The sequence below is a fragment of the Chelonoidis abingdonii genome, chromosome 3, assembly GCF_003597395.2.
Source record: "Chelonoidis abingdonii isolate Lonesome George chromosome 3, CheloAbing_2.0, whole genome shotgun sequence".
In the NCBI taxonomy this organism is placed as follows: Eukaryota; Metazoa; Chordata; order Testudines; family Testudinidae; genus Chelonoidis; species Chelonoidis abingdonii.
Window position 1 is genome coordinate 67,455,231 of NC_133771.1, and position 18,774 is coordinate 67,474,004.

At 43.2% G+C, this 18,774-nt stretch overlaps 1 protein-coding gene across 2 annotated transcripts in view; it reads right to left on the reverse strand.

The window, feature by feature from the left end:
• Nucleotides 1–18,774, reverse strand: part of ME1 (malic enzyme 1) — a 366,579-nt gene that overhangs the window by 174,971 nt on the left and 172,834 nt on the right. For both annotated transcript variants that reach the window (XM_032806059.2, XM_032806060.2), the window contains exon 5: nucleotides 8,759–8,920. In XM_032806059.2, coding sequence (XP_032661950.1) covers nucleotides 8,759–8,920 — 162 coding nt within the window. The remainder of the gene's footprint in view (nucleotides 1–8,758; nucleotides 8,921–18,774) is intronic.

Sequence of the window (18,774 nt, forward strand, 5' to 3'; positions counted from 1 at the left end):
TGTTTTTAAGACCCAAGAGGTTTGGGTCTTGGGTTCCCCAGGGAAGGTTTTGGGGGAACAGGAAGTGTGCCAAACACTATATTTTTGGCTGGTGGCAGCGTACCAGATCTAAGACAGGAATTAAGCTTAGAAGTGATCATGCAGGTCCCCACTTTTTGGACGCTAAAGTTCAAAGTGGGGAAAAAACCCTTGACAGCAACATTTCTTGGTTATACAATAATAGCAGCAACCTTAACTTAAAGTTCAATAAGCTTTTTGTCTGCTCATTAAAGAGTAGAAAAGAAGCCATCTAAAAACATATTTTCTTATTAATTCAAGGAAATACAGATCAAGACATCTTTCATTCTTATTTCAGATCAGAAGAGGGACAGCTATTCAAATTGTTAAATAATAATGTAAACATAAAATATCTGCTGCTTTGCTTTATATAAGAAAAAAATAGTCCACTGTACGTTAATAAAAATGCATATAATTAAAAATTAAGTTAGTTTATAAACATGTTGCTAAAAATCCAGTAAATCAGAAAATATTCTTTAAATGCAGACTTGTTTTAAGACATGAAATCCTTTGCTGATGTATGAGTTGTTTAGTTAATAAAATTGCTGACGAGCATGTGGTTACTGAGTGCTGAACAATGAATTATGTATGGGAAGGGGCATCCAAATGAAAACAAGAGAGGTGATGTAATGCATTCCTCCCAGAATACCATAATAAAGAACAGCAAATAATCTTCCACATTTATAAGTGAGAGACGATGCAGTTCACACCACTAAATATGGTGAAGAAACCCAGCTCCTCTTTTGGCACTGTATTCATATAAAGGTGATGGTGACTTTGTTTCACTTTAAGAAAGCTAAAATATAGTATTAAATTAACAGGGTGGCAGCCTTAACAAATGGTAACTATTTAAATGACAGATTATATCTAGCCTTTCGTCTGAGTGAAAGAAAAAGACTCAAGACCACCAAGAACAAAGCACATTTAAGCAGAAAGTACAAGCTTGAAAGGGGCTTAAAGAGAACATCATAAAACACAATAAGTGTACATGCCTTAAAAAAAGAAGCATATTAGAGTGTTTTCGTATATGTTAGGCAAAACAAAAGTGAATTCAGAACCTCAGGAGGCAGAAGTCTTCAGTATTCTAAAATATGTATGAAGACATTGAACACTTCAGTAGCTATTCTCAAGACGGATTGTTAGCTTAGGACAGGTTGCGACTCTCAGAATCACAATTATTTCCCTGGACTGTTCCTGGGCTAGCAAAACTATGTTATTACTACTACTTATTAGAATTATTCTAGCGCCTAGGAGCCCTACGCATGGACCAGGATCCCACTGTGTTAGACACTCTACAAACACAAAAGAAAAAGATGTTCCCAAAACCCAACTCCAAAGACCTTACAATAAGACAAGAGACAATAGACTGGGAATTACTAGATTCCGGTTATTTGCAACCCCTCGGTAGATGGCTAAAAGTTGCCCTTAACTGGAGGCTGCTCATAAGTGAAAGGCACGTTTGCAGGCTGAAGCCAGGGAATGAAGTATTGGGACATTCCTTCCTTGGCTGAAGCACCACAAACCTGACTTTGCCCAGTGCTCAGCACATCCCATCACTTCATTCAGGGCTGCAGCCAGAGAAGGAAGTTCTATGGCTGCCTGCTATGTCCCCCAACATCCTGCCCTGGCACCAAGTGCCCAGGCTCAGTATATCTCAGTACTTCCTTCCCTGGCTGCAGTCCCACAAACCTGCTTTCCATAGGACGTGTGGAAACTGGGCACTGGGACATGCGGAGTCCCAGAGCCAGGGCAGGACACAGTCCGGACATTGCAGGGAGAGATACCATGCATCCCCCACTCTTCCTTCTCTGGCTGCAGCCCCGCACATCTGCTTTCCACAGGGAGCACGGGCTGCGGCCGGTACGGAAGTGCTGAGATGTGTGGAGATTGGATCCCTGGGGGAGGGCAGGCCACAGCATGGAGAGTGCAGAGAGATGTAGTGGGCTGCTCTGCGGGTCCCCAGTATCCCCAATTCCCATGGAATACTCCACTATGAGGCAGCAGCTGTCTCCCCACAGCCTATACTGGCGCCCAGTCTCCACATGTCCCAGCACTTGCATACCTGGCTACAATCCTGCAAACCTGCCTGTAGCTGGGCTTTCAACATGGAGTACTGGAGGCCTGTGTGGATGCATAACCAAAAAAAAAATTGCCAGTAAATGCCAATATCTGGACCAATTAACATTGTAATCAATTGGATAGTATTGGTTCCAGGCAAAATGTTTCCATTAAAGGAAAGTTGTTATTAACTAGGTAGCTATTAGGTGGAATCTTCTGTACAAGAAAATAGTAATACTAGATTGTTCAGCATGATAAGCAGTGGCCTGAGCATGCCAGCAGCATAACTGCTGTCAATGTTCTGGTAGGGATCACAGGAAAGGAGAAATTTAAGGAGGGATTTGAAGAACAATGAAGTGGCGCTGCATACTTTTATGGCAAGATCCTCCCAAGCATGAGGGTCAGCATGGGAGAAAGCATGAAGGTGCTCATTTTAAAGTTTAAAAAGTGGGTGGAGGCTGCCATCATAAATGATTGGAGGTGGGTGGGTCAACCTTTCAATACTGAACGAAAGCTGATAGCTTGGTTGGGATTAGGTTGTGCAAGGCTTTAAAACCGAAGATAAGTAGCTTACCGTAGCCTCATCACCTACCTGGTCTGGCTTCAGGCTAGCCATTGCCTCAGTTTCCCCTGTTGGGCTTCTTAGTACCTCTCAAAGTCTTTTATGCATACAGTAACAATCCTCTCTTCTTTTGGTCTGGTTTATTAACAGAGTTCAAAAGGGAAACAAAACTTCCTGTTGAGGCTCACTCTTCAGCCAAGTCTTTCCTTACATTCCAGGTTTGCTAGCTGTTACTAGTTCTCTGCACTTCGTTTGAGAGGAGCAGCTCCCAGGCCTTCCTACTTCTCTTTGGACAGGACTCAAGGTCTCCTCTCCCCTCACCTTCACAGCCTCTCTTATCTACTCCTACAGGATTCATTTAGCCACATGACTCATCCGTCATGTGACATTAATTCTCTCCCCCTGTAGAGGTGAGTTAAGCAGGTGGGAGTGGAACCATGTCCCTTAAAGGGGCTAGTCATCCGATGATATTTATGTTTGATGTGATGAAGAACAGGAAGCCACTGGGGAGATGCAAAGAAAAGGGTGACATGGTCAAAGCAACCAACTAGGAAAATTATGTTCATGGGAGTTTTTTGAATGGATATGAACAGAACAAGACAATTTTTCAAGACCAGGGAAAAGGACGTCGTAATAATCAAGACGGGAGATGATGAGAGCTTGGACAGGAGTTTTAGCTGCATGAATGGATAGGAAATGTAATATCTTAATTCTTATTTAGAAAGAATCTGAAAGACTTAAGGTATAGCCTGGAAGTGAGGACCTAGAAAGAAGTCTGTGTTGAAGGTGACACCCAGGTTTATGACCCTGATGACATGTCACCCCGGCTAAAGACTAGATGAAGAATGACAATGTAGCCCATAGTAAGCATAAGATTATGCCATATTAAAGTTACATTCTCAAAATTATGTGAAATGTATTTAAGAAATTTATATTTTGTTCAATTAAAATATTGACACCTTTTTGATGTTGCATTCTTAATTAAGGAAATGATTTCTAAAATCTACTAGATGTTCACTTTCGAAGACGTTAAGAATAATTATATATTATTTTGGCAAACAAATTCAATTTTGTGAGTATTGTGAGAAAAACTTAATGGCATAAGATTCCTTTGGACTTTGCTAAGTTTTCTCATTAAAACAAAACAGATCAATCAGATACCACGCTAACTCCACATTACTCACTTCTCAGAGCTGTGGGTTTTACCTCAGCATCATTCCCAACCTCTGCATGAGAAGGAAGCCATTTTTGAAGACTGAACTATATTACAAAACATACTCCTAAACAAGCTAGCTTACTAGTCTTAAATGTTATTTTTTTGCATTTAATATCTGTAATTCTATATGAACTCATATATAGTATGAATATGTGTGTGTGTGTATATATATATATACACACACACAAACTCATACTATATATGAGTTCATATAGAGTTACATACTGTACATACTCTAAGAAGAAAAGATAACTTAGATTTGGCTCACAGATAGAAATTTGAATAGAACATAAAGAACTTTGTGGAGAAATAAAACAGCCAAAAGGCAGGTACAGGCTGACAAGCAAATCACCACAGAAGATTAAACAGAACATGTGGTTTCCAAATACAACATAGTATTCCAAAACCTGTGCTACAGTAAAGAGCTTTGTATCCAGTAGTGGTTTCTATTAACATTTTTGTTGCTGACAATGGATCTTCCCTGTGGCTTGTTTTAACATCCAGGATACATTAAATCCGTATTTATCTTAATGGACATAAGATTCCATATATATGAATGCAAAGTATTAATACATAACGATGGGTACACTGAGGGCTAGATGTGAATAACTGGCATTTACTTTAACTATTTAGAAAAATAAGAAAAATGCGTAGGTATATAAGAACTACATATGATTGCATTCCTTTCCCCAACTCTTGGTATGTCATCTGTCTCTCTAAAATGTAAGTTATTCAAGGAATAGGACCATGATGTTGTGTTAAACATACAGTGGGGCTCCAAACATGATAACAGCCATCATTCAGACTGAGGACTCTGGCATTACTGTAATACAAATATTGTGGAATGAGACCATCAGTAATAGCTGCCTCCACACCAGAATAGTAATCCAGTTTGAAAACAAACTAATGATTCTGAAAAGCAGAACTATAAGAAAAATTGCCATTCTCTATGCAGTTCTGAATAATGTTAAGAAAGATAAATGACAACACATACATGAGAAACAGAAAATAGAATTTCAGGGTGCCACACAAGAAGACTTCTGAACAGATATTTTCCATAACTTACTACTCTCAAAAACTGGTAAAATTCCAACAGAAACTAATTATTCTTCACTTTCATAATAAAAATTAAATATATTCAAGTATTTTCAACCTTTGCTGAAGAGGATGTGGGCAGGTACAGTAGATTATTAAGGTTGGATAAAAATTTTCCATTGAAACTATTTTTGGATTGAAAATTGAGTTTTCAGTTAGACAATTTTTTTGCCAGCTTTCCACAGGAAAAAAAATGACTTTTTGTCAAAACAAAACATAACAAAAAACCCAACACACATCACTACAAAAAATCCCCAAACTGAAAAATTTTGATTTGGAAAGTATACCAGGCTGCCTCATGCCCCATTCTCCTGTCTGGACCAGAATCCCTGGCCAAACTACATCTCCCATGATGCATTTCAGCAATTCTGCAAGAAGGGAGATGTGATGCATTAGGGCAGTCTACAACTCCTATTAGATACAGGGCAGCGTTTCTCAATCAACATTTTCAGGTTTTGGACAACAAGAACAACAAGCCTATTATGCCCTACGGAGCACTCCTCTAAAATGTATAATACAACAAAAAATATTTAGGATGTTAGAATACTAATATGAGCCAGGAAATGCACTCTCATTCCATGGTTCACAAGAGAAAACTCTACAATCATAATGCAGGTGAACAAAATATAAGAAAAATGAAATGTGTAACAGTACTCAAATTAGATGATTAAACACCAGGTTTGAAGAGTGTTGGCGTTTAACCAATGAACAACATGTAACGTGCAAGAAACAGACACACAGTAACAACTCCAAGCTCAAACTACACTGTATTTTATCTAAAAAAAATGCCACTTTCTCCTTTGAATACTTAATATATAACACCTATGTATTTACCTCCATATTGCAATTCTTCACAAAATACCCTCCTTTATCCAAAAACCAACTATTTGTGGCTCTCTCAGTATACTGCAATACTGCACAAGTACCTGTGTCCATCACTGAATATAACACTACACTTATGTAAGGCTACCTGTATATTTTATGTGCGTATTTGCTGGTGTTCTTTATTGTAAATATTCCTATACAACGTAAGTTTTATAAAAATCATCTGCAGGGCCATTTAAGAAATATTCTGTCGCTTAAACAACCAAATCAATAAACACCAGATGGAAGCTCCACAAAAAACAGTAAAATACCTAGTTTAAACCAGGGCCTAGGGTTATCACAATTTTTAAACTGATATTCTAAAATAGGAGTCTAGTTACAGGCTGCTGAGCTGAATTCACTTTGAGCCAATGGTGCACCAGCACTGGGGCTCCCCTACTACAAGCTGAAATCACTAAGAGCTGAAATGGCTGTGTTAACTAGTGGGGGAGCCTGAAGCTATATTGCTAAGTGGCTGGCAGAGCAAAGTGGAGCAGTTTGCGGGACGACTGGTGGAGCGGAGTGACTGGCAGAGCGGAGCAGTTTGTGGGACGGTTGGAGCAGCCTGCAGAACAGTGAGCAGAGCAGAGCTGAGCAGTTTGCGGGGACGGCTGGAGCGGCTCTCGGGACGGCTACAGGAGCGGAGCGGCTGGTAGAGCAGAGCAGTTTGTGGTGAAGGCTGCAGCAGAACCCCACGGAGAGGCAGGACAGTAGGCCTCGGACCACGTAAGGTGCCCCTTAACACCCCATGTGCCACCTGTCCCCCCCATTTCCACCCAGGCGGGGAGGGGGATTAAAACTCTGCAGATAAACTTTTGAACTCTGGGGCTGCACTGACCAGGGACAGAGACTTTTGGGTTGTTGGACTTTTGGGACTTTGGGTGATTTTGGGGTTACTGGACTCAAAAACCAAAGGGAAAGGACACGGCCCAATTTGCTGGGGTGGGTCTTTGCTCATGTTTGGTCTATGAACTCTACTTGTGGTATTTTCCCAATTTAATGCTGATGTCATTTACCTCATGTTATTAAACATTTTCTGCTACACTGAGACTCTGCGCTTGCAAGAGGGGAAGTGTTGCCTCTTTGAGGCGCCTGGGGTGTGTGTAAGGTTTTCCCAGGTCACTGGGCGGGGGCTCGAGCTGGTTTTGTGTTACGTTGTTGGGAGGGGACCCCTATGTACTGAACCCGGCCCTTGCTGCTATCAACTCGGCCTAGCAGAAGGGTTATACAAGTTACTACAGATGAAATGTTGAAAACTATGAATTCATAGAACAGACTTTGATATCAAGTAATTTTTTTTAACCAAAAAAAAGAACAAACCATAACTTGGTCAAAGATTGTTTTCAGTGCTATGTTTGTGTTAATAAAAGATTATCTGTTATGGTAAGACTGAGATTGAACTGATATAGGCTCATGTTACTTTATTTAGATTTACCTAAATTCCTGATACCCATGAGTTAGAAATGGAGCAGAAATAACCTTTTATTACATTACAGCTGAGACTGTTTCTGAGAGTATTACCGGACATACTGTAACTTTGCATTAAGTAAGAGATTAATAAACATCAAGAAAGAACTTAAAGGTCTCCATCAATTTACTGAAAAAGAAATGCTGCCAAATTTTTATATCGACACAAGCGAGTTACTCAAAGGTCCCCTACATGAAGGGAAACTGTGTCTATTTTTCACTGCTATCCTATGGACTAGATATAAATATATTTTAAAAAAATAGACTAATTTCAGTGTTCAGAGATGCAACTAAAAAGATACATTGCCAAAATGACACAGGGTATGTCTACACAGCATTTTGTAATGAGTGGGAGTGAGCCTCCCTGCCCAGGGCCATAGAATTGGGTAGCAGAGTTTGCACTAGTGCTCTAAAAAATAGCTGCATAGACAATGTTTTGAAGTCACTGCAGAAAACTCTGACCCCAGTGTGTTAGGCATCCACACACCTAGTGGAACATATGTGCAACCACTCAAAGAATCACATTAAAATGGCCAAAAATCAAAATTCACTTTGGTTGAAAGTCCAGTTTTCACATCAGCTCTTATACTAAAATGAAAAAAATACGGGATAAAGTAACTAAAGGTCAAATCCAGATGCCATAGAAGTTAATGGGTGTTTTTCCACTGACTTCAGTTATACCCGGATTTCATCCTATGAAAACAACAGTGAACATCTCACAAACCATGAAGTTTCTCTTCATGTGTTTGGAAAAAAGAAACTGGGACTAGAGGCATTAATGAATTATTTGCAAGTATGTTATTAAATAGGATCTTTGCTCCCAAAGAGGTAGCAGTAAATTTGGGCCATCCTTACAAACTAGTCATAGTGGACTGAGTTCAACCCCAGTTGGCACAGAAAGTTTCTGTGTGAAGGCTGCTGCACCCCAAGGGAATTCACTTCCCAAGAAGAGAAAAGTGGCCATTAACAGGGCGTAGTCTCTGTGGGCTATATAATTGCCATGCAAGGAAGGCTGCACTGGGCATGTACCACCCAAGCCAGTGCAATCCACTTTTGGGGCTGTGCTGACCACCTGTAGGGCCTCTGGTGAAGGGAAGGTTTCAAGTGCATTATGAAATCTGCACAATTAATGATCCTGTGCCAGACTTTTTGCCAGTGGGCCTTTTCAATATACTAAATTGTCAGTAGAAAGATATCAGTATACAGACTCTATTAAATATATTGGTAAATTGAATAAAACTGTATGAAAGAATAATTACATACAACAAGTAAGAAGGAGAATAAGTACTCACAGGAGGGAAAAATAAGACAAAAAGGGAATAATATCCTCACCCAAAATTCTACGTTTACCCTTCAGAACAGATAAATACAGTTATACAGTTCAGCCTATTGCTCCTAAAATGTGTGAAATGTTCATGGAACGTGGGAAAAGTATTTACCTCATTATCAGTTCCCACATCCAGGATTACAGGCAGACATTCCTGTGGTTTCATTCCTCCACATGCTGTGTAAAGGGCCAATTTACCAACTGGGATGCCCATTCCATAACAGCCCAGGTCTCCAAGGCCAAGAATACGTTCTCCATCAGTCACCACAATAGCCTTGTTGGAGAGAAAAAAAAGTACTATGAAATCATTTCTTTTCTGAAATGCTGAGTACTTACAAGCAGCATATCGATATTCCTCAACACACTTTTCTGTTTCCATTTTAAAATTATTATTACAGACATACATTAAATAATTGTAGAGCAAAAGTCCTGAATGCCATCATTACATTTTATTGCATTTTCACTTCAATTAGATTGCAATTTCACTTCATTGTAAAAGGTTTCCCCTGTGCTAATCCTCTAAGAATGCAGTAATTGTCACTTACCAGACAGGTGCTCAGTGCTGCATTCCAAAGGAATAATCATTCCCCTCCCTACATTGCTCTGAATCAACAAGGAAGAGGAGGATTTGTGGCTATGTTGTGGAGAAAGGGTAAGGAAGGATCCTTTGCTTCCAGGTGTTGCTGCAACTGTTTCCAGTGATACTGGGTGATACTACTACTGCAGCTCCCTGACAGGAGTGAAACTATGGGTACGTCTACAGTACGGGATTATTCCGATTTTACATAAACCAGTTTTGTAAAACAGATTGTATAAAGTTGAGTGCACGCAGCCACACTAAGCACAATAATTCGGCAGTGTGCGTCCATGTACCGAGGCTAGAGTCGATTTCTGGAGCTTTGCACTGCGGGTAGCTATCCCGTAGCTATCCCATAGTTCCCCCAGTCTCCCCCGTCCCTTGGAATTCTGGGTTGAGATCCTGGTGCCTGACAGGGCAAAAAACATTGTCATGGTTGGTTCTGGGTACAGCCTCACCCCTCCCTCCGTGAAAGCAGCAGACAACTGTTTTGTGCCTTTTTTCTTGGCTGAACTGTGCAAACGCCATAGCACAGCAAGCATGGACCCTGCTCAGATCAAGACCGCAATCATGGATGTTGTAAACACCTCGTGCATTCTCGTGCAGTCTATGCTGAACCAGGACCTGCAAATCCAGGCGAGAAGGAGGCAGCTATGGCAGCGTGGCGACCAGAGTGATGAGGACATGGACACAGAATTCTCTCAAACCGCGGGCCCCTGCGCTTTGGAGATCCTGCTGGTAATGGGACAGGTTCTAGCTATTGAACGCCGATTTTGCCCGGCGAAACAAAACCACAGACTGCGTTGGGACGCAGTATTTTGCGGGGTGGAGACGATTCGCAGTTGCTACGAAAACTTTCGCAGATGCGTGAAGGCCACTTTCATCATGGAAGCTTTGTGACCTTGCTTTCCCGCCCTGGGGGGATTAATGCCATTAATACACGAGATTGAGAGCAGTGGGTGTGTGGGCTCGGCTCGCACAGTTTTTGAATGAGGTGGGGTTTGCGGTAGGACACAATGCGTCCCTGGGTATTATCTGCAATACCAGACAGCTACCGGTCAATTGGGGAATCAATTTGGATTGGGCAAAAAATTCTACTGTGGTCGGCTGCTGTGCCATTTGCAAGCTAGCCAAAGCAATGCAATTAAGCTGCTGCGCTACGAAAGCGTGTGTGGACCTGGAAAACGTGCTGCAGGCCATATGTGCGATGCCTTTGCGCAATGCGATTCCCTATCTCCGTTTGGGGGGGGGGGGCAATAGATGCGAACCATATCCGCTAGTCTTGGCACTGTACCACCAGGGCCACCCAGTACATTAAACGCAATGCTGGTACTTTTCCATTGGTGCCTGCCAAGCGGCGTGGTGGATCACAAGGGACGTTTCACCAACATCCAATGTCTGTGTAATGGCCGAGGAAGCGGTTGTCATGACGGCTCACGCGTCTTCAGGAGATACTATTCTGTTAATACGGCGGTGCCAGCAAGGGAGATTACTTCCCACACCCAGCAAAATAAGCAACTGAGGATGTTTGAAATGCCTGTAGTGTACTCCTGGTGACCCAGCCTACCCTTTGATTGCCATGGCAGTGGTAAGTGGCAGCTGTTCAACTATAGGCCTGACAAGTGCAGAATGTGTTAGACATGTGCATTTGGCCATTTTAAAGGCGCTCTGGCGCACTTACTGACTCGTGCTCAGACTTCAGCCAAACCCAATGTCGCCCACTGTCTATTTGCGTGCTTGCTTGTGTGCTCCACAAGTCGCTGTCGAGAGTTAATGCGGGGGGAGACATTTGTGCGCGGGGTAGGAGGCTGCAGTCAAATCACCTGGGCCGCTGATCCAGTGCGCCAGCCAGACACCCAGGGCGATTAGAGAGCACACCACGAATCGGTGCACATCCAGAGAAGCTTTTGGAAAAACGTTAGTTTCATCACGCGGCCAGGCGGTACGGTGTGCCTGCTGTGTTTGTTGTCTCCTGATGACCCCGCCCCTTGCATTGACTCAGTTCCCTCGTAAGCAACCCACCTCCCCCCTTCGATTACAGCTTTGCCTTAAGGAAATAAAAACTCACTATCGTTTTAAAAATCCATGTTATCTTTATTAAAAGTCATTATAAAAAGAGGATACGAGAACTGACAAGGTATCCTCGGCGGGGGTTGTAGGGAGGGTTTGATAGGAGGGAAGGAAAAGGCCACTAAAACATTTCAGTTGGACATGACAGCCTTTTGCGGTTGGGCTGTCCATCGGTGGGGTGGGAGTGGGCGGGTGCACAAAGCCTTCCCCCACGCGTTCTTACACATTCGGGTGAGGGGAACGATATGGAACATGGTGAGGCGGTGACAGTGCGTGTTACAGGAGGGCTGCAGTGGCTGACTTCTGTGACCCTGCTGCTGTTCATGAAGCTTCCACCAAGACGTTGCGAGGATGCTCAGTTTGCATTCACGCGAGCAGCCCCAGCGTGTGCCATCACGCCTCCTCTGATCTTCCTGCAGCCACCTCTTCCTCACATTGCGTCCCTCCTTCCTCACATGTCACTGGCCATCTTTCCTGTAATGATACCCACGCCTTCCACTTCGATTCAGCGTGAGCTCGTTTCCATTGCCGGCGTTACTATCCATGTGATTTCTTGGAACATTTCATCTCGCATCTGTTTTTGTCCCTTCGCCTTATCTGGAGTAGCCCTTTCGGGGATGGGAGTAGGGATGGCTTGAAAAATTCGGCAGCTGCGATGAGGCGAGGTAAAAAAAAGGAGAGAAAACATTTTAAGAAACAGATGACATTTTACAGAAACAATCGGTTATTTACGTCTTTCACAGTGAACAACACTATTCACCTTATTAATACGCACATGTGATTTCACTGACAATGGTCGCATGTTGCATCCTTAATATTGGGCGTGCCCTGCAAGCTCTGGGTGCTTAGCAGGAGATCTCACCAGGGACCCCGCCCAGGTCGCCGGCCAAAGGCAAAAAAGGGAACCAGGGCGGAATTTCCCCAACTTTTTGGGGGGCAATTGCGGGGGGCCATTGGTTAGCCATTGTCTTTTGCGCTTCTGCAGCCTTCATATATCCAGTGGCACCTCCGTCTTCCCAACTTACTTAAGCAAAGCTCCGATTGGAGTGGCTGGCGCTCTCTTCCTGGTTAACCCGTTGCAGCAGCAGCAAAACCAAAACTCGCCCCTCCAGTCCAGTTCTCGTCAGGATGCAGGGGGGGGGGGGGGTGGGCGGGGGGCGGGGTTCGCCTTTACCTCTCCGCCCCACCCATGGCTGGTTCATGGGAAGATCACTGCTAATCACTTCCCCCAACCCTCCCCCCGCTTTGCGCTACCTGGCCAAGAAGGATTTCTTTGAGCAACAAGGCAAACAGCCCCAGTAGGGAATAGCCAGTCTCTGTCCCCTTAATTTAAAATTCCTGACATTGTCAACCAGGTTACCGATGAACAATATCACTCTCCTGAGGATAGCACAGCGCAGAGAAAGAATGGATGTTTTGCTGGAATGCAGCAGATCACCAGGACCATACGCAGCTAGGCTTTGTCATTGCAACTACCACCAGATTACCTTGCTACCTGTATGGCGTGTAAAGTGTCCTATTTTATGGGGACGGAATAAGTTCTGGCATCTGCCATGAAACCTTCTGCCCAAAGGCTCTTTGTGAGTTACCTCCAGGAAGAGCTTCATGGAGATGTCCCTGGAGGATTTCCTGCCTTCCATCCCCCAGACATGGTTAACGAAACTTTTCCAATAACTGTACTGGCCGCCGAATGCATTTATCCCTCTCTTTGGGCGGGGCTTTTCCTGTCTACCTGGCCAGTGCATCCGAGTTCAGATTTTTCCAGAGCGGTCATGGTGGTGCACTGTGGGATACTGCCCGGAGGCCAATACCATCGATTTGTGGCGACACTAATCCTAATCTGATATGGTAATACCGATTTTAGTGCTATTCCTCTCGTCGGAGAGGAGTACAGAAATCGGTTTAAAGAGCCCTTTATATCGATATAAAGGGCCTCGTTGTGTGGAAGGGTGCAGCGTTAAATCAGTTTAATGCTGCTAAAATTGGTATAAATGCGTAGTGTAGACCAGGCCTATAGTCTTCCAGGATATAGAATCATAGAATATCAGTGTTGGAAGGGACCTCAGGAGGTCATCTAGTCCAAACCCCTGCTCAAAGCAGGGCCAATCCCCAACTAAATGTGTACACAGCATCTGGGAGCAAGCATCCCAGCCCGGGACCACAGACTTGTGGTAGTTGAGCTTGTGCTAGCATGCTATTTTTAGTGACTTCAGAGCCCAGGCTCCAGCCCAGGTACTAAAAACAAAGTACCATCTGCACAGCTAACAATAGTGCGAGCCCTGCTAGCACGCATCTGCGGATCCAGGCTGGCAGCTCACTCCCAGATGCTATATAGACATACCCCAGAGGCTCGTGCCCTTCAACATCATACTCCGACCCACCCACATAAAACACAGCATCTAGAGTTTCCTGCAATTGCAGCGCAGCTTTTCTGAGAATATAAAAGAAAATATTTTAGTATAAGAGGGTTCTACTGTATACATTCAAATATATGTTGTTTCACCAACTATAACAACACAGCTCTTATTTAGTGCTTTTCATCAGCAGATCTCGAAGTATGTATAAATATCACTATCACCATAAAAAAACAAAATTCAGACACATTTAAAACCAAGAACACCTGTCTGCACTCAAAAGAAAGATTTCTGTAACACTGGACAGAACCATATCAGTGAAGAATCACGTATGACAGAGTAAAAGATAATAATTTAGAATTAAGAGGTGGGTAAAAGGCAATGCAACTTTGACTGAAAAATGGCTACTAACCTTTTGTAACTAACTGTTATTCTTCTAGATGTGTTGCACATGTCCTTTCCACCCTTGGTGTGCATGTGCCCCATGCACAGTCACTGGAAATTTTTCCCTCAGTGGTGTCCAGCAGGGTGGCTTGAGCACCCTCTGCTGCAGTGTACCACTGGTACCAGTATAAAGATCCCAGCTGACCCCAAGTTCCCTCAGTTCCTTCTTTCTGGAAACTCCAATGGGGGGATTGGGGGGGAAGAGTTATGAAATGAACATGTGCAACACATCTTGAAGAACAACAGTTATGAAAGGTTAATACTTTTTTTTCTTTGAGTAATTGCACATGTGCATTCCGCCCTTGGTAACTCCCAATTAGTAATATAGGTGGAGGCATCCCAGTTCATGTATACATAGACTGTAGTACAGCACGACCAAATATAGCATCATCTCTAGAGTCCTGGGTAATGGCATAATGAGAACAGAAAGTGTGCACCAATGACCAGGTTGCTACTTTACAAATGTCGTGGATAGGGATCTGCACTAGGAATGCTGTTGAGGATGCTTGCACTCTTCTGAAGTGAGCTATCAGCTTGCCTGGTGGAGAAATGCCTGCCAGATCATATCAACAACAGATACTGAAAGTTATCTGATATTAAATTCTCTGTGAGGAGATTGGAAAACCTTTAATTCTGTCTGCTATAGTCACAAAGCGTTCGGTGGACCACTGAAACAATTTGGTCCTGTCTATGTAGAATACCAATGCTCATCTAACATCCAATATGGGTAGCCTTTGCTCATCCTTATGTGTGTGTGGTTTTGGGTAAAATACAGATAAGTAAATTGGTTTACTGATATGAAAAATTGAAACTACTGTAGAGACAAAACTCAGATGAGAGCATAAATATACCTTATATTTAAAGAAGACTACATATAGTACATGCAGTTCAGAGACTCTTCTGGCAGAAGTGACAGCAATTAGGAAAACTACATTCCATGGAAGATGTAGTATGGAGAACATTTCCAAAGCCTCAATGGCCCATAAGTTTAGACAGGACCAAGTTCAAGTCTTAAGGGGGAAACAGGTTATCTTAATTGAGGGTACAACCTTTCTTGGCCTTTAAGGAATCTCATTGTCATGTCGTTAGGAAAAACAGAAGTTATCCCAGTGAGGTTCATTGTCTTCTTCTTTTGTATGGCTGGCGTAGAGCAGCAACTACAATTTCACCTGAAGTTGATCAAGCCAAATGGCTACATCAAGAGTAGCAGAATTTATTAAAATAATGCTGCCTGCATATTTATAAATTGGGCAGTAGGTAGTGATATGTTCAATGGTCTGTTGTGGGAAACCATGCTCACACACCGGGGAGTCCTTGATTTTCCATTTGTGCATTAGATATCTGCATCTACCATGGTTGGTTCAAATTTGGTTCAGAGTTGACCAAGCTGACCATGGAAGGTCAAACTCAGGAACTTTCTGTGTGGGATCTGGCATAAGGTGCTTATTTTCTAAGTCTTGTTTAGCCCAATCTGCTTTCCAAGCCTCCTTCTGATCATAGCCTGATTACATGAAGCTAAACGAATGTTCCCAGAAAGGCTTGCAGGACTTAAGACATTGGGGGGGGGGGGGCGGGGCGCATTGTCAAGTTCTTGGTGAATAGGAAGACATCTGTTTTCCTGGATTCGCTGAGCTTTGCAGACTGTTGCAGCAGTTCGGCACATTGGCGGGGGAGCGATGTGAGACAGGACGGGTAGCCATGGTATTGGAGTCAACTTACGGATTCCCATGATGCCCTGCATCACTATATTTAGCTGGGTATCCACAAGTTATGTGCACAAGTTGCATCTGCTCCATACCAGTGCACAATTTTCAGCTACTGAATATATAATTGCTATTGCAGATGTTCGCAACACTGTTGCTGAACCACACCAGGTTGGACCTGCTAGTTTCTGGATTATGTTGGCTGTTTTTATTTTTGCAGCTACCTTCTCAAGATGATCATGGAAAGAGAGGATCCAGTTAAGTTTCACTCTGAGTTGGAGTGTAATCGTGTTGCACAATTTTACCACAGAAAGCTACTTTCAGTGTGTTTTTGGCACTCTTATTATCAAGATGAAACGTGCTTACTATTGTTTTTCCAGGGTTTGGTTTGAGCCTCCATTTCTAGAAGTATTGTTCCATATTTTGGAGGTCCTCTTTTAATACTTCCTCAATGTCATGGAGGTTTGACGCTTGGATTGTCATGGCAAGATCATCTGCATATCCAAATTTTCGTGATTTAGTTGGAGACAGGTCACTCATGCAAATATTAAAAAGTGTTGGCACAAATACAGAGCCTTGTGCTAGCCCACTATTTATGATACAGGGTGAGCTGGTCTTATTACCCAGGTACACCCGCAGGCATCTGTTACTCAACATGGTCCACAGCAGGCAAAGTGTTTGGTAGCAGTGTATAATTTTAGCAAGTTTCAGTGTCAGGCCCCTAATCCATACAGTATCATATGCAGATGACTGGTCAACAAATACTGCGCTGTTTTTTTTGATAGCCAGCCTCAATGTGAGTTGTGAGTGCCATAACTTGGTCATAACTACATTTTGGCCAGAAGCCTGCCTTTCGACGGGGATAATTCGCTCAATAGAAGGGTGTATTCTTTTGAGGATGATACATTCAAGAAGTTTATAGGTTGTACATAATAGAGAAGTTGGCCTAGAGCTTCCCGCTGCATTGGGGGCTTTCCAGGCTTTGGAATGGCAATTACCATTGCCTCATGCTATATTTCAGGGATCTGTACTGTCCTTAAGGTAGTGGAGTACAATGCTGCTAGCCATTGGAGTACTTTGTGGCTGAGATGATTGAGGAATTCTGGCGGAATACTGTCAGGGCTTGCAGCCTTCCCTTTTTTCATTGTGGCAAGTCCTTTCACTTCCCCAACGGTGGAAGTTTCTCCTCAGGTGACTGAGGCAAGTGTTTGGTAAAGTTGTTGATACACTTCTCTTCTTGTGTGTTTATCATGTGGTCCTTTTGTGTTCTCCACCAGTTTGGAGGCTATTGAGTTTGGCCAGATATTTGGTGGCCCATACTCTGTGCAATTAGAGTCCCCAAAATATCGTAGTAGTGTCCAGGATCGACGACTTGAACGTGTAAAATCAAGGTTTTGCATGCAATCAAGCCATCACTGGCACCTTGCCATGTCAAGGGAGTGTAGCAGGGTTTTTGCAATATGTGAACTCATGGTCTGACTACATTTCCGGAGCAACTACTGCATCTCTTTCATCCAGCAGGGAGTGTGCTTTTTCCAGAATCCTCAGGGAATGTTCTTCTTTCCTGCTACTTTCAGGAGCCTTGCAAACTGCTGATAGCATTCCAGTCTTGCTGGAATTCTTGCAACAGTTTTCTCAACAGTCTGTTTTTAGACATCCTAATCAGTTTTAGCAAAATTCCATCATGGTACCTGTTTCAGAAAGAACACAGGAATTTCAATGCCTATGTAGATCATTAGAGACCTGTGTTGGCTGTTTGGAAATGCCGATAGTACTTCAAATGTTATGATGAGAGTGTTACCACTTTAGTCTTTAGACACAAATGTTAGGTCTGGATCATACTCACATTCCCAGTCGCTTGAACTGAATGTTGATTGTTCTTTTAATTCATAGAGCAGCGAGGGTGGAAAGCTGATATTCCTGCCAGGTGAATCTTGATAGAGGAAATAGCTATGGCCTTGTTGTTTCAGGTGCAGATGACAGTTGAGTACATGTTGGATGGATGAGTGTATCAGTGAAACCCTGGTCTGACAAGTGCAGATATGAAACTGTTTCCATTTTGACAGGTCGGTGGCCCTGGTGAGCGCTTTTTTCTTGGTAAGATCTGGAAAACTTGCTCTGAGCAAGCCTGCTCTCTAAGATTTAGCCTTGGAGCTTCCAGGGTGTTAAATGAAGGGATTGCAGGTTCAGGAGGAGCAGCTGACTGTGGTCTTGAGAAATCAAATCAGAGTGAGATTTGAGTTCCCACTGAAGTCCAGTAGCATGGAGAACCAGTGTTGGCAGGGCTACACTGGGGCTATTAATATAATCTGGGCATGGTCACATTTGATCTTTAGTAGCACTCTGTACAGGAGTGGAACTGGGGGAAAATTATAGTAAAGCTTTTCTGTCCAGGGTAGCAAGAAGGTGCCTGTTATGGAGCTTGGACTGTGATCTTGCAAGAAGAACTGTTTACATTTTCTGTTGGACTTGATTGCAAATAGGTCTTTTTGAGGAGGCCCCCAGTGCTGGAAAATGCATCTGGTTACATCTAGACAAAGAAACCATTCATGGTGACTCAAAAATGGCCTGCTCAGGCAGTTTGCTAGCTTGTTCTACACCCCTGGAAGGTAAGAGGCCTCAAGGTTGATTGAATGAGCTATGCAAAATTCCCACAGGTGAACTGCTTTCTGAAAAAGGAGGGATGACCAAGTTCATCCCTGCCTGTTGAGGTAAAACACTGCAGTGATGTCTATAAGAACAAATAGGTTTCTCCCCCGATATGAGGTAGGAAAGACTGACAGGCAAGACAAATTGTCCTGAACTCTATGATACTGATACGAAGAGCAAGCTCCCTTGAGGACAAAGACCCTGAGTTTGGAGGGGCCCCAAGTAAGCATCCCACCCTAGAGCCGACACATCTAAGACCAGTGTCACAGACTGTTCAAGGCAGAGAAAGGGAACACCCACACGAACACTGAGAGGATCCAACTCCCAATTC